The 24,702-nt window shown below is 36.5% G+C and overlaps 1 protein-coding gene and 1 long non-coding RNA gene across 2 annotated transcripts; both read right to left on the bottom strand.

The window, feature by feature from the left end:
* Window positions 1–803: 803 nt before the first annotated feature.
* Window positions 804–13,856, bottom strand: sf3b2 (splicing factor 3b, subunit 2). The gene is made up of 21 exons (XM_004079869.2): window positions 13,653–13,856; window positions 13,169–13,215; window positions 12,338–12,568; window positions 12,044–12,079; window positions 11,850–11,922; window positions 11,570–11,670; window positions 11,284–11,392; window positions 10,866–10,951; window positions 10,521–10,733; window positions 10,318–10,443; window positions 10,157–10,237; window positions 9,851–10,078; window positions 9,605–9,754; window positions 9,418–9,507; window positions 7,721–7,828; window positions 7,484–7,591; window positions 4,604–4,746; window positions 4,102–4,203; window positions 2,094–2,193; window positions 1,467–1,658; window positions 804–1,150 (listed from the first exon to the last, which is right to left on the bottom strand). Exons 1-21 carry the CDS (start codon window positions 13,774–13,776, stop codon window positions 1,079–1,081), a joined length of 2,520 nt encoding a protein of 839 aa, XP_004079917.1. The 5' UTR covers window positions 13,777–13,856; the 3' UTR covers window positions 804–1,078.
* A 1,740-nt stretch (window positions 13,857–15,596) lies between these two features.
* On the bottom strand, window positions 15,597–24,236 carry LOC111946327 (uncharacterized). The gene is made up of 5 exons (XR_002872006.2): window positions 24,077–24,236; window positions 17,382–17,439; window positions 17,173–17,234; window positions 16,265–16,360; window positions 15,597–15,770 (listed from the first exon to the last, which is right to left on the bottom strand). It is a non-coding gene; the product is annotated as an uncharacterized LOC111946327 (long non-coding RNA).
* Between the last annotated feature and the right edge of the window lie 466 nt (window positions 24,237–24,702).

Genomic DNA, 24,702 nt, shown 5'->3' with positions numbered 1-24,702 from the left:
ATGACACAAAGGGGAATTGAATTTTTTTGTCAAAGAGATAAAATATAATTGTCCATTTTGGGGCACTTAATGGATATCTGTCTATACATCTTTTAATCATATTTATATACGACTTTTCTCACCAATTTTAAGTGCTCACAACTGACAACCAGATTAGAATGATTAATGGCAGCATAATCCCCAGTTCCTTTATAAACAGCGCCCTGATATCTGCAAAGTTATCAAATGGCACTACAACAAGTTATTTGGACTGAATTCTTTCCTCCAGACCAAACCACTTTACATGTTTAGTTCTTGGTTTATGGAAACAAACAGGAGCGAATGAACATTTTTAGATACCCGTATACAGTGTCAGCATAAAAACCACAAACATTGGTCTTATCTCTGCAGCTGTCATGTTGAGCTGCTGCAGTCCTGGTAGAAAAGGTAATGCAGTTTCTTTCTTTGCACATTAAAAGGTGAGGATGCAAACTTTTCCCTCTGCAAATGAATATTTACCAGTGACCAATGTAGCATGAAGCGGCTGCAGCAGCTATGTAGGTCACTGTCCTTCCCAGACTGCGGCGCTCTTGAATGTTATCGACAGGCAGCAGTGAGGGGGGTCAACTCCAGGAGCTTTTCCAGAGTTTTAGCAAAGACATTTGACAAATATCAGGCAGACAGCTGCAGTCTGTGTCATCTGTCAGTGTGCTGCACGCGGATCACCCCACTCAGATTTGGAATATTACCTAGTAGTATGTGAATGTCAACAAAGTAAATGTGCATGAGGTTAATTAAAAAACATGGAGGCAAAGGAGCAAAAATGAGTTTATCAATTTTATTTACAAAAAAATGAAAATAAAACATGGTGGAACATAGCCAAGTTTAACAGAGGAAATACAGTTAGCACTCATGACGCATACAGTACATGAGATGCAGAGACAACATTGTTGAAACATAAAAAAAGGAAAAGGACCTGAAGTTACTGGTCTAGGATATGATTGGTTTTGAAGTCTAGATCCTCTCAAAGTGAATTTGGGGCAGGTCTCTTCCTCTTCCTGCTGCAGCCATACTTCTTGCAATTTATTTTGGTTTTTCTCTAGAACTTGAACTCTTTGTATTTCTTGGCACCTCCTCGTGTGTCCTGTGGCTGGGCCTTCCTCTTTTTTTGCTGTTTGGAAACAAAAAAGACGGAAGTGAAAGTGAATTCATTTTCAGATTACAACTCCAGGGAAAGCCTTTATGTTTTCTTTAATGCAGGATTGCATGTTTGCACCAAAATGGTCCAAATATGTAAGCTAATGAGCTTTACTAATGTTTTTATGAAGAGCCAATGAAGCCTACAACATCAAATCATCCAAATTTGAATTAGAGGATTATTAAGTTGAACAAGACTCCAATAATTTCTGTCCACTCTTTTTATGGAGAATCAAAAGCTGAATGTTTATTACTCTACATTTCCATCTGAAATATAATCAGATCCGTACCTTCTGTTTAGCAGCGTGCTCAGCCACCATGTCGCTGAAGTCCTCCTTCTCCACCTGGGCCTGCTGTTCTCTAACATGCTCCTCATACTTCTGCGTCATGGCCATTGGGTCAAGCTCCAACTCCTCAGGAGCCAGGGCCACCTCCACGCCCTGCGACTCCTGTCCTCCACCTGTCTTTCGGCTTACCATGGCCTGTAAGCAGCAGAAAAGGGGAAGAATAAACATTATTATGATGGAGTTTGTTAGATCATCTTTTGATCCATAAAAAGTGTTCCCTGTGGTCTTTCAATTATGATTATGCAGTTTTTAGCCAAAATAAATAAGCCTGTGTTGTTTGCTAGGGCATAATTAAAGTAGATTGGCAGGAGTTCATTAAAAATTCGCCACCGAGTTGTGGGCGGGACCATTGGTGCAAGCAACCCCGTCCCCGCTTTCCCCTTCCTGTTGCTGGGAGCTCGGAGCAGGGGGCTTTTGGCCCACCCAGTGTATTGTCTATGCCACAGATCGTCAAAAATAAAGTAATACTCATTTGTAATGCTTATTTCTTCTTATGTATGTCCTACATCATAAGAGGAATGCCACAAGAACATTGTGAAAACACATAGTCACAAACACATGCGGTCTTACCGTGGACATGTCGTAGATGTGAGTGGAGGCCATCATGGCTGCACCGACAGGCCCAGTTCTTCTCTCTGGGAGAACCGTAAAAAGCTGAGGAGTCTCATTCCTAGAAAATCAAAAACATTTGAAAGTGTTTATACTCACAGTGACATATTTCAATAGCTGCCTTTCCATTACACATATGCAAAAAAATGACAGAAATGTAGAAATACACAATTTCACAATTACATCGTTTCTATTAAATCCTAATTATGCAAATAAACACAAACCAAGTCACGTGATAAGTCATTCAAAAACATGGCAATGGATGTGAGCAATACTTTAATGCATCTTCAAATTTCTGCCAAGGCACTAGCGCTCATCATCTTCGCCCCAGTCGCTGCAGAATGTGACACCTGCTGGTGACATCACGTGCAACTGGAATTTTATGCCCGTACTGCAGTCACGTCACTTAACCTGAATTTATTTCAAACGACTAGAGTATGTGATTAAGGAGCAAAAATGTCTTTTTAACACTGAGGATGATGAAAACTTAACTGAAAACAAAGGAAATATCTAACTTCACACACACACATAGAGAGAGAGACAAAGAGAGGGAGGGGACAAGATAAATAATAAAGCAAAACTGGAAAGATGTTATTTACATTTAGACTAGAGAATGCAATTCGCCACTTTTTTCGCAGTATGGCAAACGACAAACAACATCATAGCACAGATGAAACAGCAAGCGACAGCATGGCTACCGGTGAGAGTGGGAAGTTTTTTCCCAAGAAAGGAATAAAATCATCTGTTTGGAATTGGTATGGGTTTACTGCCACAGACGTAGAAGAAGAGACCCCACGCTGCAACATTTGGCTAAAGCCCATTGCAGTCAAAGGCAGCAGCACCACAAACCTATTCCAACACCTGAAACGAAGACATCCAAAAATGCCAGTCTCTTCGAGGCGAACAAAACTGCAGTGACCAAAAAATACATAGCTAAAAACCCGCCAACTGTAGCCGAATTCTTTGCACAAGGCACCGGCGTTTGTACTGATTGCTTTCCTTAAGTGGGGGGGGGGGGGGGGGGGGGGGGGGGGGGGGGGGGGTTGTGAAGAAAAAAAAAAATCAGAAGAGTTCATTTTGAGCAAATAAAAGTATTCCTGCATTTTCCAACAATGAAATTATCAAAATGGATAATTCTATGTTCTTAAATGAGCCAGCAATCTGAGATCTAAGGAAATCTGGTCATTGCTTTAAGTGAAATACAAGGAAACAAAAGGCTAATTGAGATAAAATGTAAAATTAATTAAAAACATTTAGAAAAAATGTTTGGTACAACATTTAAATTGATTAAAAATGAAGACTTCTTCACGAACAATACAATAAAAAAAAAAAACTATATTTTGATACATTCATGCATCTCGGACCGTTCCTGTAAAACTGCTCTCTGGGCACCGGCCCCACCTAATCCATGAAAACAAGTGGGTCCTCACATTATGATGTATTAAAGTGAGGAACAGCCCCTTCCAGGATGAGTCTGCGGTGCAGATCGGCTAAACATTTTCCTTGTAAATGCACAATTTGCACATCCATCTTTGCAATAGTTAGAACGTGGCTTGTTTTCGGGGGCGAGACGCAGCCACACTGCCATGGCCGTTGACATATTTAGAAGAGGATTCACTTGTGTAACGGAGTGGCTCCCAACCTCCTTAGACTGGTGTACCGTGGGAAACTGATTTGTCACATCATGTACCCCCCACAAATGTATTCATAGTCCTTAACAAGAGCTCTAACAAAACTATTTGAATTCTGACAAAAAATATTAACAGAAGCAGTTTGAAGATAATACCGTATTTATCATATTTTGCAAACCTAACCCTAGATTATTGTTGAACTGCTGGGGACTCTGTTTTTGTACAAAACCAGCACTGAGCAGGCTTTAAGAGCTAATATAGTAACTGGAAGTGGCCTTCAGCACTGAAAGAATTGAAGGCAGCAGCAGCATGTTTGTGACAGCAGAAACCCCACATACCCATCCATGGCCTCCTCGATCTTCTTCTTCCTCAGCTCAATCAGCTCTGGAGTCTCCATGCCGGCTGGTACAGACGAGAAGCCTCCAGGAGTGATGAGTCCACTGCAATACATAACAAGGCGTCAGTTCAGTTGAAGGCTTTCTTTATAGCAAGGTTTCATCCCATGTGTGAATCAACATCCCAAAATGAAAAATAAACAGTCTTCAGTGATAAACTTGGCCTGAAAACAATGTTTTTAGGTTATGTTAATATTCGTTAAATTAGGACAGTGACTAAATGTTTTTCAACTGGTCCTCTTGTTGAGAATAGAGGATTTGAACATCAAAAGGCCCTAAAAAAGCATTCAGATGTTTAATTTTTACTTGACATCTCTCACAACAAAGAAATACAAGAATAAGCTTTTCTATTTTGAGCCCTTCTGCCACCGATCCTCAAACAAATGGATAGAAAAGGAGAAAATCTTTAAGTTTAGCTGAACATTTTAGTTTTCTCATCAAGGACCTGTCTGCTGGTGTGAAGAATCCAGTTTCATCTGGCTTCTCTTCATCGCTCTCCTCCTCCTCTTCTTCCTCTGAAGATTCCTCATCTGAAGGCTCCAACTCTCCCCATGGGGTATGGTCTACCTCTTCTTCCTCAGCCTTAGCCTGGACACAAACATTAGTCCAGTAAACAAGGGCTGTAACAAGTGTTATTTGGAAATTCACAAACTATTCCAGAAAAATCAAGTACAAATATTTTTTTAATGTTCAAGATCGCTGATTTGCAATCTTTCCAAATATAGTAGAGTGTGGTAAAAAAAACATTTTACACTGTAAAGGGCAGAATAACAGAGGATTTTCAGTTCATAAACTAAACAAACCGAATGCGCTACTGTAACTGGAAGTAAATAAATCTTCAAAGTGTTGGTGAAAGGTTTCATTTCCAAAGTTAACTTATCAAGTGTTTTTTGTAGATGAAATAAAAAGAGAATGAAGTTCAGTTTACTGAATATGCATAGATTCATTTATTTTAATTTTTTAATTAATTTCACATTTCATCTAAAAACGGATTTTGTTTTGAATTTAATTGCCAATTTAAATAAAACACAAAATGAATATTTAAGAATATTACAAAAATCTGGTGACCAATTATGTTACATCATACGCTAGCATTGTGGAGAAGTCGTAAATGAACGCATCTGCAAAACGTGTTGGAGTTTTATTGTATTTCTACTAACGATGTCTGTTTACGAAACATGTCTGTTGGAATCACGGTTTTCCGTTAAGATTAAAAGACTGAGTTTTCTGGTTGTTAAATATTTTTTGAGGTCCTGCCGCGTCTTAATTTATTATCTTGTCGTTTATCTACTGGAACTGTAGTCAGCTAAAGTTTGAGGATGGAAAAACTGTGGAGAACATTTTCAGGATTTATTGTTAAATGATTCAAAGCAACAATGATGTTTGTTTTGTTTACTGCTGAAGTTAACTAGGAAGTTGACAGAAAAACTTTTGAGTGTGACATTGTTAAAAGTGACAAATAACATTTCTTTCTTTAAAAATCTGTCTATTTATTTGTCATGTTTTTTTATTCTGATCTGTTGCTCTAAATAAAATGTATAAACAATGCTGATTAAATACGTATTTTAGTTTTCAAACATGTATCCACCATTCAGAAAAAATATAGTGAATACTAAGAATTGTGGTTTGACCTGTGAATCGGATCACCATCTCAATAACAACTCAACTGCCTATAAATAGTCAACCAACAGGATGAAAACAAAGAAAAATCAATGTGTTTTACAACTAGAAAAGTTGCATTTCCTGCAGAAACATGTTTGATTGTGTAATTGCTTGATAGTTGCTTTTGCTTGATTGCAAAACTTTTAGTTGTAGAAGCTGATGTTTATTGAAAGGAAAAAGGTTGAATAATTTGCTGAAGTTTTTTATATAAAGTTTGCAGACGTTTTTGGAGCTATAAGTGTAAACCTGCAAATAGCCTTACAATTGAAATGGAACACATTTGTTTAATTGCAGAAAAGACATACATGGCAGAAAAACTTGAAGAGAGCAATATTGTCCATAAATGGCAGGACACAAATCTAAAAACTCCAAAACTTACTAAAGGAAGAATTGCAAAGATGTATCTAAACAGTTGTTCAGAGATATAAATTTATCTTAAGAAATTAGGTATAATTGTAGCTAAATGCCAGATTAGTTTAAAAACCTCAATAGATGCCAAATTAGTCAAGGCAACTAGCATATTGCTAAAAAATTAGCTAAAATAGCTTGAAAAACCTTAGTAGATGCCAATTTATCTAAAACACCTGGCATATTGCAAAATATTACCTTAATACCTACTAAGCTTTAAAAACTTCAGTAGATGTCAAATTAGCCATGAGCTAGAATCGTATAAACATAATGGTTTAATAACAAATTAGCAGAAAAAAGGAAAAATATAAAATATCAGCTATAGTCTAAATTAATTTTAAAAAATCCCAGTAGATTCTTTTGTAGCCAAAACAGTAAGCTTATTGCTTAAACATTAGTTGAATGCTAAAATATCCTTGAAAAAGCTCAATATATGTCAATTTAGCGAAATGTGCTAGCATAATCCTAGAAGTACAGTTTAGTGCCAAATTAGCTTAAAACTTAGCCAAAACAGCTAGCATAATGCCAGAACTTCAGCTAAATGCTAGAATAACTGGAAAAACATAAGTATATGTCAAATTGGCCAGAAAAGCCATCATATAGCTGAAATATCATAATAAAAAGCGATGATGTCACCCACTCTAGGTCTGCGAACATTCCGCAGTATATACTAGTGTTAAAATCTGATGAGGGGTCAAGACTCGTATAATTTAAAAAAGCTGTAGTTCAAAAACTATTTGAAGTATTCAAAAGAAAAGTAATACCTGTATAAAGTTTAAATGGCGTCTGTAGGTAAAAAATTGTAGGAGATACATTTCAAAAACAGTGAAGTAAAAGCAGACTCCCCATCGACTTCCATTATATTTGGAATTTAAACTACTTCAATCGTTTTAAAAACAATAAAATATTTGAAAAATTATTTAAAGACAGTTAAAAGGTCTACAAAAATAACAGATACATGTTTGATTTTTTTTAATGGCATAAAGTATATAGAAGTTAAGATTGCAGAAAAGCATACCCCATGTTTTTCTATGGCGAAAGTTGCAGCAACTGTTGAATTGAACATCAGTTTATGTTTTCTATTGATCAAGTAGTGCTATATCTGAGTGGGCTTTTTAGACAATTTTACATGTAAGAATAAAATATATTTGAATCATTTAATGCTTTCTTTTTCTATAAACCTCTGTTCTCTTAATCATTTCTTTAAAAATGTCCTAAATAAAACAAAACCACACAGCTTTGTTAAAGTTCTTACCTGGAAGTCTGCAGAGTTGGTTCCAAACACATCACCATAGAGGGGCTTTCCCATTTCGTCAACGGGCGGCTTCCCCCAACCACCCGCATGATAACCAAAGGTACAGTTCTGACAGGCACAGAAAAAGAAGCAACCCAGATTCAAACTACAAAGCAGTAATATTGCCCAATAAAATAAAACTCCAAATAGTTAAATATGCAGAGATTCTTTTCTTTAAATCTGCAGAAAGCGTTCTACCTCTGGGATGGGCGAGTTGAGTCCTGGGATTTTGAGATTCGGGTAGGATGGAGGGGGACCGTACCTCTGCATGGCGATCAACCAGGGAGGAGGCACCTTGTGGGCATTCTGGCAAAGAAGAGGAAATTTCAGATCCAGGAACAGAATTGAACTCTGACCTTTCAAAGGTGTTCAGCTTTGCTGAATGGACTTTTTTGCCACTGATATAGTATACAAAATGCCTTTTAACATTTACTCAAAAAGTATATAGGGTATTTTCTGCTCTAGTTGAAGAGTTCTTTCCATAATCCTTGGTTTGACCCAAAATTATGTTCAAAGATCCTCCTTTGTTTGCACCGTAAAAGAGAATGAAGGCAAAATATTAGAAACACTTTCTAAAAGCAGGATGTGGGACACATGTACACAACTGTATGGGTACTCCTTGACTTCAAATATTTCACCAGCCACAAACAGTACACCAACATGATTGGAACTGCAGTGCATGGTCAGTATAAATAAATACTTTATGTTGGTGAGTAATGCATTTCCAATGTCCTTGAATGACCTGGGTCTCCTCCTTAGGCTGACAGGACAGTTTGAATGAGATCACCTCTGCCTGCAGCTACAATGGACTTAATAAGCTTTCAGGAAACAATTTGACAAATTTTCAAAGGCAAGAAAATCAGCCAGTAGTCTGTATTTACAACCACAATGACAGTAAAAAGGCAAAATACTAAAAAAAAAAAAAAAAAAAAGTTCATCATTTTGCTAAACGAGACCCCAATCAGTTACAAAAATCTCACTCAAAACAACAAAATAACTGAGCTTTAGGGCATGCAGCCAAATGAGGCTTGTATTCATTTCCAGTACGGAGGCTCCATGAGTGACATCTTCAATTTGAAAAACAACATTTCCAGGAAAATAGATGATTTTTTTTTTCCCAGAAGCTCAGTGTGGGAGGCATAACAACAAGCAGCTGAGAGAAAACAGAGCTGTTAATGTTTCTCTGTGACACATGAGAGTTTTGAATGTCTGTGGGCTCCATATGTACTACTACATACTGTTCAAAAATGTTTGAAGTAAATCTATTTGTTTCTGGACTTGTCATCAATAAAACTCTTTACAGGATCCACAGATTGCACTCACTTATGGCAGTGAACTGGATGGATTCACTGACCTAAGATCTTATTTTGATCAGCGCTATATATTTCAAGCTTATTATTCCTAAAGATACTATAGTACAAGTCTGCATATTATTAATGGATCACGACATTTTATTGTTGATACGCTATTTTTTCTAGTTAATAGTTTGTCCTATTTTTGCATGAATGTTTAATTAATTCTACAGAAGTGCTCTGTTGCAGTGATAAATGATTTAAAAAAGTTGATCAAAATAAAAATCAGGGACAATCTGGATCTATTTCATAAATTCGTTCATTTGCCAAATCTGTTGCAAAAAAAATCTGATTAGGAAATCCCAGGCAAAAGTTTTTTTTTTAAAATTCAGGATCAGAAAAGTATCCTGTTCAGGAACTGGTTTCCACTTTAGGGTCTAGAAAATACTGGACAGATACCCCTTTCTGCTCTGGTTTCATGACGACAGGTTGAACCAACATCATGGATTCTTGTGCTGCATGTCTGCAGACAATTTTCAGATTTTCTAATGCTGCTTAAACAACAAATATTCTGTTATCTGACTGAGTGTCATTGGAGCTTACAGGTCCTACTGGCATTCCCAGAGCAATCCGCAGCTCATCAGACAAGTCTCCTGGCTTCTTCTCCTTCAGACGAGTTTCAAACTCCTTGCCCTGCAGAAGAGCAACACAACAGACACAGAGTAAACCAACCAAAAGCAAGCACTCCTCCAGATTAAACACATGAATGAAAGTGAGGGGAATCCTGCACCTCATAGTAAAGGTCACCATGGATGGTGAGTTTAGGTTTGATCTGCCACTTGAAGAAAGCATCATGCAGCTTCTGGTAGTCGATGTCAATCTTTCCCATTTTAGGACGAACCTTCTCCCTCATTTTGGTCTTCATTGTTTTAGCGTCCTCCTAGAAACAGATTATCGCAAAGTATTATAATTTATATACATTTAAAAAAAAAGCACAAGAATCTCTTCCCAAAGATGTTAACATTTACATCTGTACCTTCTCCTGCAGAGCCTCCCTCATCTCTTGGATTCCCGTCCTCCGGATGAACTCTGGCAGCTCAAACGGAGGCTTCTCAATCCCTCTCTTGCCCTGCAGATACTTCCTCTTGAAGCACCAGTGGCGAGGCACAGGAACTGTGTTCCTGGTGGCCTTTAGGTGAACCAGCAGCTTGGGCTCCTGTGCAGTCACATCGTGCATCTCCACAACATCTGGACGAGCCACCAGCTGGAAAATGTCAAGAAAAGAAAGATTATTGTAAAGAACAACACTTCTGTGGGACAACAGAGCCACATTGGTCAGTACCTGTTTGAGTTCAGCTACAGTGAGCCGGTTCATCCGCCGCAGCTTCTTTTTGGACAGTTTAGGAACATCTTGTTTGGCTTCCTGTACACCCAAAACATTTTGTGTTGATCTTGAAATGTTTTTCATCTCCGAGTTGAGTTTCCAAAGGAAATGATGCATACCTCATCGCTATCATCGCTGTCCTTCCTCTCCAGCTCAAACCCCTTCTTCCGCATCATACCCACTGGTTCCAGCTTTTCAGTTTTCTCTGGCTCTTTGTCCTTCTCTTTTTTCACATCATCAGTTAACTTTAAAACAAAAAAAATAAAGATGCAAAGCAAAGCACCAACATAGCTTCTGTCTGTGTACAATATGCTTAAGCTACCTTAAATGCCTCAAAAATCTTTTTGAAGAAGATATAGTTGGGGTCGTAAATCTCCAGGTCCTCTGTGATGTACTCAATCTCCACCTCTGTCTCCTTCTCCTTGTCCTTTTGCTTGGTGCTGCTCTCCTTTATTTGCTGCTCAGCCTGTTCCTTCTTCTCTTGCGCTCGCTTCTTCTTGCTCTTCTTTTTTCTGTTCCTGCGCTTGCAATTTTTCTAAAAAAAAAAAAAAAAAAAAAACATTCAATTTTAAAACCCTCTGTCAAACACAATTCTAAATATACTTTAAACACTATACAAAAACGAAGAAAATTGGCATCCAAAGTTGTTGAATTTGATCCCCCTTACATCTTTTTTGGACATCTGGCCATCTTCGTCGTCTTCAGACATTACTGCTGCAGAAGAATTTGTTGCATCCATATCTTCAACATCATCTAAAACAAAGCAAAGGGAAGTAAAAACAGTGATTCTTTCTCCAAACGTGCTTCCTAGTTGCTGACAAGCTTCAACCATCTTGATTAAAGTTTTAACTATGCTTTTTTGTTTTGGTTTTATAATCAGTAATAAAAAAAATCACACTTAAGGCAGATCAGGTTCTGTTGAAAAAAATAAAGCAAAAAAAAAAAAAAAATCAGACTTTAAATTAAATAACCAAAAAACACATATCCATGCTATACCCTAAAATAAAAATGTTTTAGGGGCCATACCTTACGACAGTAACAGTGAATGTAAAGAATCTGGAGATATTTTATTTTGTAAGTCTAACCTGCTGGATCGACAAGCTGCTCCTGCCTGATCTCCTTCAGCTGAAGGATCTTCTCCAGAGCCTGTGGGATCTTGGGCCCGCCAACACTAATCTCTTCATTCTGCCAGATCTGCAGGAAGAAAGGAATTGCAGTTTAACACTAAACCAGCAGGTTGTCGCATTTTAATCAAAAAAGTTCAAAGAGTTTAAAAAAACTTCAAAAGAATCTAACTTTGCTTAAATCACACCAGAATTAGTGTTAACCTATGTCTAAAACAAAAATTAGAGAAGTGCAGGAAAAACGTACGTCTCTGTTATCTTCTCCTGGAGGGGGTGGCACCTTTTGTTTATGAGATGGCAACAAGGTGACACCAGGAGGTAAAGGCCCGTGAGGATCCAAAACTGAAACTTTGGTTTTGTGAAAAAAACAAATTTGTGATTGATAATGTAAAAATATACTATTAAATGCTGGTTTAACGTCAGCTTGCAACACTGTAGGAAGCAGAGACGTCTTCCCTTGACAAACATTTTGTGACATTGATCTTGAATGGAATCACTTGTAAAAGGTTTTAGGATATTCCACAAACCTCTTACTGCAGAGACAGCTGGCTGCATCTTTGCCATTTCATGATGTCGTTCTTGTTCCAGCAGCACGGCAGCCTAAGGAAGAAATGAATGAGAGATGCAAGCAATATAAAATCACAATAAGAAACAAAGAAAATAAATGTCTTCCTTATTTTAATTGACAGCTGAACAAAATGTGTTGTTTGCAATTCCTTACCCGTTGCTGCTGCTCCAGAAGTTCATTTTCGTCCCCCTGTTTTAGCCAAACAAAAAAAGGCCAATGTTTAGCAAATGTGACTGTTTAGGTGTTTTCTGTTAAAGGTCTCTAGTAAAAAATGTTGGCTTTACCCAAATACATTGAAAAATTGTATCTATGATCGTTGTTTTTACCTAATTTACTTTGTAAAACTTACAATGTTTAAATACAGTCCAGTAATTTTGTTTTGCCGAGTACTACAATATTAGCGATTAATGTGTCAAATGCAGCAGTTGGCCAGTTCTGCCATCCCACCTGATGCTTGGCCCTTTCTTCCTGTTGTAACACAATGGCAGCTCTCTGCTGAACCATTTTAAGCTGATCGTCCTGTGTGAGACCAGGAGGTGGCATGTTTGGATGATCCATTGTCATGTGCATGCCAGAGGGAGGAGCTCCAGGGGGTATCATGTTCATTGCTGGGATCATTCCCATCCCTGGGGGCATAGGTGGCATGGGCATCGGGGGCATGGGAGGAATGCTCGGCACCTGAAAAAAAGAAATGAAAATATTGTGAAAAGAGCAATAGATAGGAGGCTGACTGATATGAAATTAATCTTTTTTATTTTTATTTTGGGCCATTTATTTTTGCTTTTCCACCTGACACATTAAAAATTAGCTAAACATCACATGTCTACAGTCTGATTTATAAATTCAGAAGTTGAACAATGCAGATAAGTTAAAAACAGTCAAAACTAAGTCCACTCAATAGCCTTCATTAGCCAACCAATTATTCTTTGTTAGGCTACTAATGAAATGATTTCCCTTAGTTGTTTGTTGCCATATTAACTTGAGATTTTTGCAATTGAACTATTATCCCTATACAGCATACTAAAACATTTTACAAAATTAAACATACATAAATCCAGATAGACATCGTAAAATTTAAAAAACGTTCCACACCGTTTTAATGGCTCAATGTGAAGGGCTACAAGAGAGATTACCCAAACTATTGGTATAAAACCCTCAAAAACATTTTATTATTATCCATTTGAATAATAGTTTTTAAAATCAACAAGAAAAAAAATGAATTAAGAATGGGAAGTTGCATTTGTGTGGGTGTGATGTTGATTTCGAGGATGAGCTTACCTGCATCATGTAGCCCTTCAGTCTGTCAATGAGTTCCTCTCTAGAGCCTAAATTAAGAGAAGCACGACCATTGTATTTTATTTTAATAATAATTCATCGGTTTGGAGTTATTTATTAACGTAATCAGAGTACCATATGACGTAAAATACCAATTATTGATCACATTATTAGCAAATCCTAAGCAGTTCACAACAATGGAACTGTCGATCATCATCATCAGCAAAAACTTAGCTAGTTTTTGTAAGAAATCATCAAAAGCAATCAATTGTTACGTTTGGTATTCCAACTGTAAAATATTAGACAAAAACGGCTTTTAAAATATGCATATGAAAATACTAAACGGAGTCAAACCATTCTGCGGGCCTGTTGTTGGAGCGCTTTATGACGGAGGTTCAACGACTATGTGCTCCAAGCTAATGCTAGCCGTAAGCTAGCTTCAAAACAACGCGCTTTGATTTTTGCACTATATGGGAGCTTTTCTTACCCATTGTTGGAGCTCCTAGCTCCACCAGCTTCCCCTGAAGCTCTGGGACGCTCCATGTGTTTAATGCTGCGATTACACTACCTAAATCATTCGGGTCCGTGCCCGGCGGTCCGTCAGAAGCCATGTTGAGCAGTCGATCAACGGCGGTGGAAAAAAGAGATAAACTCGCGAGAGACAGAAACGAGAACAAGAAAAAAAAGCAAGGCATTATGGGAGAAACGCAATGGTCTTAGGGATATGAAGTTGTAAATTTTCCTTTAATTTTCCTACGGACGTCTCTGGGTGTCAGTGTTGGCCCGTTAACTGGTTGAAATATGATTTTTGAAAACGTTTTTTTTGTAAACAAATTGATATATTTGTGTAAATAATGTAAAAACGTTGTCCCATTGCTGCTACTACTACTGCTACTACAATGAATGACAACAACAACTACTAATATACTACTACTAAAGACATTGAAGTATATTCGCATTTTCTTTGTACTAGAACAAAATCAAATCCATGACAGGGCAGGGCTCAAATACGTGATGCTGTATAATTTGTTAAATTGATTTTGGGTTGTTAAGAATTGAAATTAACAGAAGTTACAAGTATAAAGGTAAATATGTGCCACAACTTTTTGTAATGTGAGCTAGTTTTCTGTATATATAGCAGGGGTGTCCAACTCATTTTCACCGAGGGCCACATCAGCATAGTGGTTCTCCTCAAAGGTAACTAAATATAATGAAAAATAAACGTAATTATTCCTTAATGTTAAATAACTCATTTATTTATTATAACTTGTTAAAGTGACACAGTTGCACAGAAAACATGTTTGCTTGTTACTCTAGCATAAATCCTTTTAAATTTTATTCTGTCAGGTTAGGTTATATTGACAGTGTTTAAGTCCTAATGTACAGTTGCCCAATCCGATATTTCTACTCCAATTCCCCTTAGATATGAATACACACCAAGTATTGTATTTGGCTCGCGGGCCTTAAGTTTGACAAGTGATATAGAGGTTGTGTGATTGCAGATGAGAGACAGGTGAGTAATAAACGGAAGCAGCTTGGGAACATTCTGGTTTGAGGACAAGGGCTGATGGGAATTGTACTATTGAAACCAAGAAGTGGTCAGTGTTTAGGTGATTGTTCCCACTAATGGGAGATTATTATAGTCCATTATTCCAGTCCAATGCATCGCTGTAAACCCTAATGAGTTGACTGAACTTAAAAATTATTGTGTAACAGATTACGCAATAGTTTTTAAGTTATATTATTAAAACTTTTAAGTTAACATTAATTAAAATTTATATTGTCAGTTGGCTTAAATTTGTATTATTTCATATTAAAAATATTAAGATTCCTCAACTTATAAAAGAGAGATTATTTACTCAAAGTTTTTAATATTTTCCAACTAAAAAAAACACTTCAACTAACTATATTTTTTATAATATTACTCAACTCATAAAATATGTAAAATTCACTCAAATGTTTTATAAATTTTTTAACTCATTTAATGTGTAGCATTGAAAATATTTAAAATTCTTCACCTTAAAATGTATGGACTTGAAATGTATTCTAAACAGATGTATTGATACTGCCCCATTACAACATTTTAAAAGCGAACATTGATGAAAACCAACAAACATGAAAGCCACACAATAGTGTTTGCTTAATACACTATTTTTAATTGCTCTTTTAAAAAAAGAATCACAAAAATCAAGAGGATGAAGAAACAATCAGTGAAATAAAACTGCATTATAAGGGTGCCACACAACTTATTGACAAAAAGTGTTGGTTTTGTATTGTACGGCAGAAAAAGCAAATGATCACAACAAAAACAGTTGCATAACACTTAAACCAACAAATAGTCCATTCTGGAAGACTCACTCAACGAAACATTCTTCAGCGTCAATAAATGTCCTTTCAGTGGTTTGCCGTCCTCAAGGCTGAAGACAGCATTCTGAATAAATATGAAGGCGAGTTTTTTGGGGTTCTGTAGGTCCAGAGCATAGATGTACCCGAAGAGTAGAAGAGATTAGTCAGCCAGATCTGTGGGACCACTGACGGCAGCATCAGGAGCGTCACCACGACAACTGAGAAGATACCCACAGCAGTGTCTGTGAGGTCTGGTATTCTGGAAAATACAAAACAAAAACACAGATGAGTTCAGACCCTCAAAGATATTCATCACACTAATGTCCAAAACTGACATTCCTGCCACCTGTCAATGTGAATCTTTTCATGCTAACATTCTGTTAGCTTTTAATCAACTGGCTGTGATGCTTTAAGGACCAACTCCAATTTAAATTGTGTTTTTAAAAAGTTCTTTAGCATTTTTCTGAAAATGGAGGACATTTATAAAATAACTTAAGACTAAAGCTTCATTTTTCTTTATTCAAATAATGATGGATCAGGAGCAGAAAAGGTAAACGAAAAGGTTCCCGCTCCCTCCAATCAGGAGTCCCTGATGTTCGCCTTTCATCTTCCGTCTAATTTTTAAAACCATTTAAAAATATCACGCAGTTTACAAACTACAAACAATTGCCTATTTATAATGTCACTCAATAAAATCTCAATCAATATTAAAGGATTAGAGAAAAGCATTGACAGGGAGTTGTGTACACTTACAGTACAGGTCTTGAAGAAGTTGGAGGCATCTTCATGCAGATAAACAGGAAGTGCAAGGAGGACAAGTGCCCGTCTCATGTTCACATCATGCTGGTCCTAAAAGAATAAAAAGAAATATCCATTACCATTGAAGCAAATGCAGAGCAAACACTTCCAATATTTACTTAAGGAACTTTAAGAAATAATAAAATGATACCTTTTCTAGATGGCTATTTCTAGTAAGAGGACCATGGAGTGTTTATGGCATGATCCACTTCAGGTCAAAGACCCAAAGTCATTTTTAAGGCAAGTTACACCATGGCTTCTTACAGCTGTTTACAAATGATTTGTTATCCGTTTTTGAATTATGCACATTAGAAATTCACCTGGAGGTCATAAATCCTAACCAAGCTGGCCAGTTCCTGTCTGTTTTGGTGGACTTAGTCTCAGAAAAAGGTAGCTTTAAGTTGCACAAACATGTAAAAACTGCACAATTTCCTCTGACTGCATCTACTCTACATAAATCCATTTCAGATCTTGACAGATGAGATTTCATGGTTTCAAATGATGGAATGGTGCTAATGCAACATTATTGTATTATTGTAATATATTGTCATAGAGACAGGATAATATTCCAAAGTGTCTCCATATACATGGCAGTGGAAACACTTTGGAATATTGGCTATGTAGTACTGCAGTATTATATGTAGTACTGCATAGTGCCAAAGTAACAGAACACAACTTGCACCTCTATTCCATTGTGCCACCTTCAGCCTACAATCTAAATATGTTTAGTTAAATTGTAAATAATTTCAACTCTATTTGGACCTTTGGCTGGTTAAAATGGCCATAAATGTTTCCATGCTGCCGTATAAATCTAATAATGGTAACAGTTCAGGATGAATATATTAAATAAGTATAAAACTCACCCACTGACAGCTCTTTTCTGGTGAAATGGTGACTTTCTGGTGAACTCTCTGAAGTTCAGTATCTGAAAAAGTCCAAATGAGATTTTTCAATGTTAAAAAAATGTTTCAATTATATTCTGATCAAAAAACATTTATTGCACTACACAAATTAATGCATTTTTTTTTTTTTAAATAGCTCTAGGCAAATAACTGATCAGGAGACAAGTTACCTCGCTGGCCTTGGCGTCTACCTGGAGGTGAAACACTGAACACTCTGTAGTTCGGTACCTGAACACAACACGAACACGTTGATTTATTTATTTTTACAAAAACTTTTTTATAATGGAGATCAGTGATTTATAAAAGCTTAAAGCTGCATTCACAACCCAATAGACCTTTTTCGCAAAAACCGGAAACACGTCAGCAACGTGTAAACTTAGTTCCGGTTTGTGCTTCGCTGGCGGAGAATGGCAGAGCCTAGAGTGTTTTCGAAGAGCCTGAGTTGTGTTCTGAAGTTCATCTGCGCCGATGTGATGAAGAGTGTGAAGATGCATTCGTCCACTAAAGGAAACAAATTGGACAAGGGATATAAATTCGTCCACGAAGAGTTTATCCACCATTACCAAGGTAAGCTTCAGCTAGCTTAGCCATAGCCGCATCACCGGTAACTCTGTGTGTTTGTTTACGTCAACTGTAAATCCTGGTGTTATTTGTAATATAAGGTGTAACACATCGCAGTGAATATGTTGTGTGTATGTTTAAGTGAAAAGGTATGAGATTAACATAACAACCCAAAATTTGGTGAAGCTGTAAATAAGAAATATTAAGTTGCCCGTATGCGTGTTCATTCTTTTTGCTGCAGTTGCGGCACTTTCACCACTTACTATTAGTATTATTTTTCTGAAAGTAGGGTGACCAGACCTCCCTTTTTTCCTGGACATGTCCTCTTTTTTGATACTTATATAATAAAATAACATTGAACATAGATGAAATGCAATATTTGCTTTTATGTACGCAGCTCTGCACACCAATTACTCTCGATGAAATATCTCACAAACTCACTTCACTCCTCTTTTTTACTAACTCAAATCTGGTCACCCTACTGACAGTTATAGTTTAATGTTATTATGAACATTGATGTAGCAACATAACTATGACTTAATTGTAACCTATTTAATTTATTGTGTCTTGATATCACTGGATGCAGAAAGTGCCAACCTGAAAGCTTTCTCCTGCAGTTGTGCGGCTGATAAAGGATTCTGCAATGACATCCTTTTGCCATCCTGTTCCAGAGCGCACATTATTCAACGCTGGGTCTGCAGGCTGCTCCAACCCCCCCCCCCTGGCCTGCACAAGTGGCTTGCAAAGATGGCACAGACCAAGAATACAGATGGGTTTGTGATCAAATTATCATTATGATTTAAAAACAGATGTGTATCCATAACAACTGTAAATTATTATAAAAACACCCCCAGTAGTGACTACAGACTGTAATTGCTTTCTGCCTTTTACTTATAAGGGAATCCATCCTGAGCCGGTTAGTGAGCTGGTGGTGCAAAGGCCCAAAACAGTTGGCAGGGACGGTCTGAGCTCCACACTGTACAAGGCATATACAGGTGATTAATTTAACTTTTTGTTGCTTTGTGAGAGCAAGTTAAGTTTTATTTTTGATGTTATGACTAACCAAATTATGGTTGCAGCAGATATAATTAATTAAATTTAAATGTAGTTATGCACTTATGTCTAACTTTTGTGTGTTGTGTTTCTCTTGTGTAGGACCACAGCCAGATCCATCTATGATGGCATCTGGAAGCAGATTATGCCAGGTGCAGCCCCAACCTCTCATGGCTGTGTTGGATGGGGTTTCTGAGATGGAATGAAAGAGAACTTGGATATATATTATAGCAAATGCATGAATGCATACCTTAAATTAGCCTTCTGTCTTACTGTTGATCTGTAATGTTATTTTTTATTGTAAATGTTTGATGTTATTTGTGTTGTGATTAATCAGTTGTTGTTACGCATACCAAAAAATTAAATGGAGCACAACTTTGACCAAAATTGTTTTATTTGTTCATCTAATTTTTTTGTTCAGTCAAAGTCACATTTCAACAGAAAAATATTACGAATAACAATTATTTTTAATTAGATTTTAAGAATATGTGGAAACACTAAATTTTTCCATACTATTTGCACATTATACATTATTTACATACCAAACATTAATTCACTCTTCAACACAAAAAAGTCCTTGACAATTTGCCAAAACACAGCAGTTAAACCAGATCTGATTCACACTGCCCATCAGTGTGAGCGGCACGGGAGAGTCCCCGATGTGAAAGGACTTTATCCTACTGATCACTCTTTCCACCATAATTCTGAGGCAGGTAATGGCTGTGGTTTGTTCTGTTTCCTCCTTGCTGATAGAGCTGAAAGCTTAAAAGGTGGAATCATGATCTTAGATCCATTGTCAGTAAGGAGGTCTTCAATGAGGAACTCTTTGTCCGCCATGACATCGTCTCCTGGCTCCAGAAAAGGAACTTGGCTTCTAAGTCATGGATGTAATCCAAAGCCTCATCCAGAGCACCTGGAAAGATAAAGAAATTAAAAATCAGTCTAAACATATTTATTCTACCTTTCAACACAACACAGTAATCATGTTTTGAAAAGTATGTTAAGTATTTAATTACAAATACATTTCATTTATTTTTGTTAATGACAAAATACCCAAAATTAATTAAATACATGTAATTAAAATAGGTGAGAGCATGAACAGCTTTTATTATAAACATTCATTTGTTCAGGTAGAAATGCATTTATCCAATAACGGTACACATAGTTGACTAACGTTAACTAAACACATTATGAACAACCTTACCTGCGGGTGGGTGTGTCACGTAGTCCTGATCCATTTACTGCCTTAGCTTAGCCACCATGTCGCTATCTTCACAGCATAGCTGCATAGCCTGACGTTTGAGGTTCTGTTATATACTGACTACCTTCTCAAAGGAGCAGTAAAGTTTTTCCAAGGGAAAATACTCGGGACGACCCCACTCTTCAGGCGACGAACGACGCAGCCGCACCACATCCGGAGCGAAGTGCCGGCAGCAGAGGGTGCTACCTGTGTTTACGTTAAACTATGCCCTTCCTCTCTTCGGATCGCCTGGATCCATTTGGGTTTCAGGTTTGGATCCACAGGAAAATAATGAAATGAGAGGCCGGGCTGTTTTTGGTTGGAAGACGAACAGCCTGGAACACAACAGAAACTGCAACTCTTCGACTCTGCCATTCTTCATATGTGCCGATATGCCAACAGGAAGTTGTTTTACACGTCATTGATGTATTTCCGGTCGAAAAATGCGGAAAAGGTCTATGCTTTTTTTTTTTTTTTTTTTATTGAACTTTTCAAAGACAAAAATACAAACTCCCGCAGAGGATGAACACACCACAAAATACAAAAACACTAAGGGGGTAGAAAATACTCTCAGTCATAAACATATAGTGTTAAAAACACTTACAAAAAATAAAATAAAAAATAACAGGAGCCAAATGATAACACAGGACGGAAACTAGAATAAAAGCCACAAGGAAATTTGTTTAGATATTTTTTTAACACCTACTGAGGATTGTAATCTTTTCAGTGAGGAATAATATAATTTAAAATCGTTTATAAAACCTGGGAAGGAGGGCTTGGAACCTCTCCACTTGCAACAGTGGATGTGGTATTTTCCTAAAAGTAAGATGATATTAATGATATTTGAGAAAGAATCATCAATATTTTCCATAAACAGCAGGACATCAGAAATACCAAAAGGGGGAATGTTCAGTTTTAAATTAATCCAATTCCTTATTTGAGTCCAGAACTCCTTGGAGTAATCGCATGAAAAAAACAAATGTTCCAGCGTTTCCTCATTGGAGTTACAAAAAATGCAAGATTCCACATCAAATTTAAATCTGCTTTGAAGAAAATCGGAGACAGGATAATATTTATTTATTATTTTGAAATGAGTTTCTTTTATTTTGGGCAGAACAGGCCATTTAATGTACTTTGAGTGTGCTTTAACTAACAGAGATTGGCTGTTGGAATAAGAGAATGATCTAAAAGAGGCTCGATTATGGACATGATAAATTTTATCTTTTAAACAGTTGTTCAAAAGATTGTTATTTAGTTTAAAATCTAAGAAATTACATCCATTTATTTGTAATTTTGGTAATGAGATAATTGTTCTATGAGGAGTAAAAACAGTGTTCTTTATTAAATGAATCAAAGCAGCAGGAATAGCTCGACATACTTTTTTAAATTCTTTAAGGCTGCAGGTGAGACTGTATTTATCTATAAACGAAGAAAAAGTCAATAAATTACCTTCACTGTCAGTTGAATCTGTAACAAAAAGAATGTTCCTGTCAAACCAATCCTGTTTGAATATAGATTTCCTAGCAACTAATACTGTTCTGTTATTCCATAATGTTGATCCATGAGGGGGAAAATTGTGATTAAATATCATTTTCCAAAACTGAAGAACCTGTTTATGGAAGTTGGACAAAATGATTGGAATCTTGTTTACTTCAAAATCACATTTCAAAAGGAAGTCTATGCCTCCTAAATGTTTAAATATGGATCTTGGAATATGAAACCACATGGAGTTACTATCAACCAGAAGAGCTTTTAAAAAATTAATTCTGAAAGTACCGACCATAGCTTCAAAATCTAGAGCATTGATGCCACCATTATCATAACTTTTGACCAGTTGGGAACGTTTGATATAATGCGTTTTGTTTTTCCATATGAATTGAAAAATAATAGAGTTAACTTTCTTGATGTTTGGAGGGGATATGTATAAAGAATAGCAGGGATAAATAATCTTAGAGACGCATTCTGCTTTGGTTAACAGATTTCTCCCAAAGATAGCTCAATCTCTTGTCAACCAACGACTCAAACTTTTCTTTATATCAAACAATCGGTTTGTAATGCTGACTTCTTCCCTCCTTATTGTGTTTTTAGACAATAATACACCCAGATATTTCACTTCATGAACAACCCTAATGGCTTCAATATCTTGGTGCTGACATGAGTGAATGGGGAGAATTTCACATTTGGAAATATTTAACTTCAATCCTGATGCTTTGGAAAATAACTGAATCCTGCTTAGAGCTTTAACAACCTCTGCATCGTTTTTTAGAAGTAAAGCAGTATCGTCTGCAAACTGACTAATTTTGTATTGCTTTTCAAAAATAGAAATACCTTGAATATCATGACTATGTTTTATGAGAATGGTTAATAACTGAGTAGCTAATATAAACAGTTTGGGTGAGATGGGGCAACCTTGTCGGATACCCCTTTTAATTACAAATCGGGGAGTAATTCCTGGATTTAAGGAAACTGAACTATAAATATCATTATAAAACATTTTATAATATTACAAAATTTATCACCAAATCCTAAAGATTTCAGGGCTTTAATTAAAAAAGAATGTTCCAATGTGTCAAATGCTTTATAAAAATCTAGAAATAATATCAAACTATCTGGGTCAACAAAGTCACAATAATCCAACAAATCTACCACCAACCTAATGTGATTATGAATATTTCTTCCTTTAATAAATGCTGACTGACACTCATCCACTACATCCTTCAGTCCTCTGTTTAGACGCTCTGCAAAAACATGAGCTAAAATTTTATAGTCATTGCATAACAAAGTAATTGGTCTCCAATTATCCAAATATAAAGTGTTTTTGTTAGGTTTGGGGATTAAAGTGATTAACCCCTGTCTCATTGTGTTAGAAAGGCTCCCTGCTGAGATACATTCCAGAAAAGCTTCATGTAACAAACGTCTAATATCAGACCAAAAGAATTTAAAAAATTCTGCTGTTAAACCATCCAGGAGATTTCCCAGAGGACATCTTTAGTACAGCAGCATCCATTTCCTCAATGTCTAAATCGTTTTCCATAAAATGTTTAAATTCTAAATCAATGTTTTGGTTCAATCCTTCAATGCTTTCGAATAAAATTTCACAGTCAGCTTCGGAATGATAGGACTTATATAAATTGGAGTAAAATGTGTGTATTTCTTTGTTAATCTCCCCTTGGTCTTCATAAACCAAATTATTTACTGATAATTTGTTAATTTGCTTTTTTAATTGCCTTTGTTTTTCAAGATTAAAAAAATATGTGGTATTTTTTTCTCCCTCTTCAATCCAGCGAGCTCGGGATCTTACAAATGCACCTTTAGCTTTTTCAATATACAAAATGTCTAATTCGCTTTGTAATTTACTTAATTCTAATAATTCCTCTGTCGACAAATCCATCCTTTTACATAGGTCATTAATATTTCTTAAAATATTTTGTTGTTTTAGACGTTTCAATTTTAAAGCACTTTTACTAAATTCAATTGCAAGACTTCTAATTTTAAACTTAAACCATTCCCATTTACTCACAGGTGACATGTCCAAAGCATCAACTTCTTTTATTAATTCTCTAACCTTGTTGCAAAAAAAGGAATCTAGGTCTATGCTTCCATGTAGCAACCAGGCTTAAAACTGTTGGCGGTAGCTCCTCCCACACAACCGTTAGAGGCTTTGACGTTTGAGTGACATTTTTGGACAAATGTCCAGCAGCAAACTTTAGCCACAAACAGAAGCCTCCAACGCGAATTTCACACGCAGATCACGTTTAGTGTGATTACAGAATAACAGATCATTTACCTCTGAAAAAAACTCATCACTGTCATAACTTACAGGCAGAAATGCATTTTGGGTTTGGCTCGCCATACGTCTATATCATGACGAACTAATGTACATTTGTCCCATTAAGCTCTAGAACGGTCGTAACCCACGTATGTTTATTAAACAACAGTAAACCACATATTTAAGTAATAAGAGCATTTTTAAAGCATTTCATTCAAAATAAAACAGTGAACGATACTTACCAAATTAAATCAGGGCTGAAGACAAGACGGCGCCACTGAGGAAAACATCAGCGATGAGGCTGATGGAAAAAAAAATCGAGGTTGGGGCATCTTGAAGCGGGACGAAATCACAACGCATTGCAGAAAAATAAAATGCTCGACTTTCAATTTCAAACGTCGCATGCTCGCATTCAGCAAATCCAACATGGCCTCCTGAGCTAACGTTGACAAAAAAAACTAAAGACCCTCCCACCAGTACGCGATGACGTCATGACGCTGCTTCAGGGCTCTTAAAATTTTTGAGTTCTATATACAAATAAGCTTTAAAATATTGAGCACTGTTAAGTTAAATTAGAAAAAATGTTGATAGAGCTTAATACTTTGCAAACATCCAAAAACAACAGTGGGCTGAACTTTAGGAAACTAAAATGTGATTTGTCGTTAATTTGTTTGTTTGTACACATATTTAATATTTACACTTGATTATCTTGCAAGAAGGACAAGGAAGCTTCTGAGTCACACTGGTTGAAGTTTTGCGTAAAGATGTCCTGGATGGAATTTAGGCCACTCTATTGGATCGTTCAAAATTAACAAATATCGACTATGAATCGGATCAGTGACCACAAACCATGATATTAATCTGATCC

This window comes from Oryzias latipes, chromosome 18, assembly GCF_053564925.1.
Source record: "Oryzias latipes strain Hd-rR chromosome 18, Olatipes_Hd-rR_3.1".
NCBI classification, from domain to species: Eukaryota; Metazoa; Chordata; class Actinopteri; order Beloniformes; family Adrianichthyidae; genus Oryzias; species Oryzias latipes.
The sequence above is the reverse complement of the archived record's forward strand: the minus strand, read 5'-3'. Positions and strand labels throughout refer to the sequence as shown.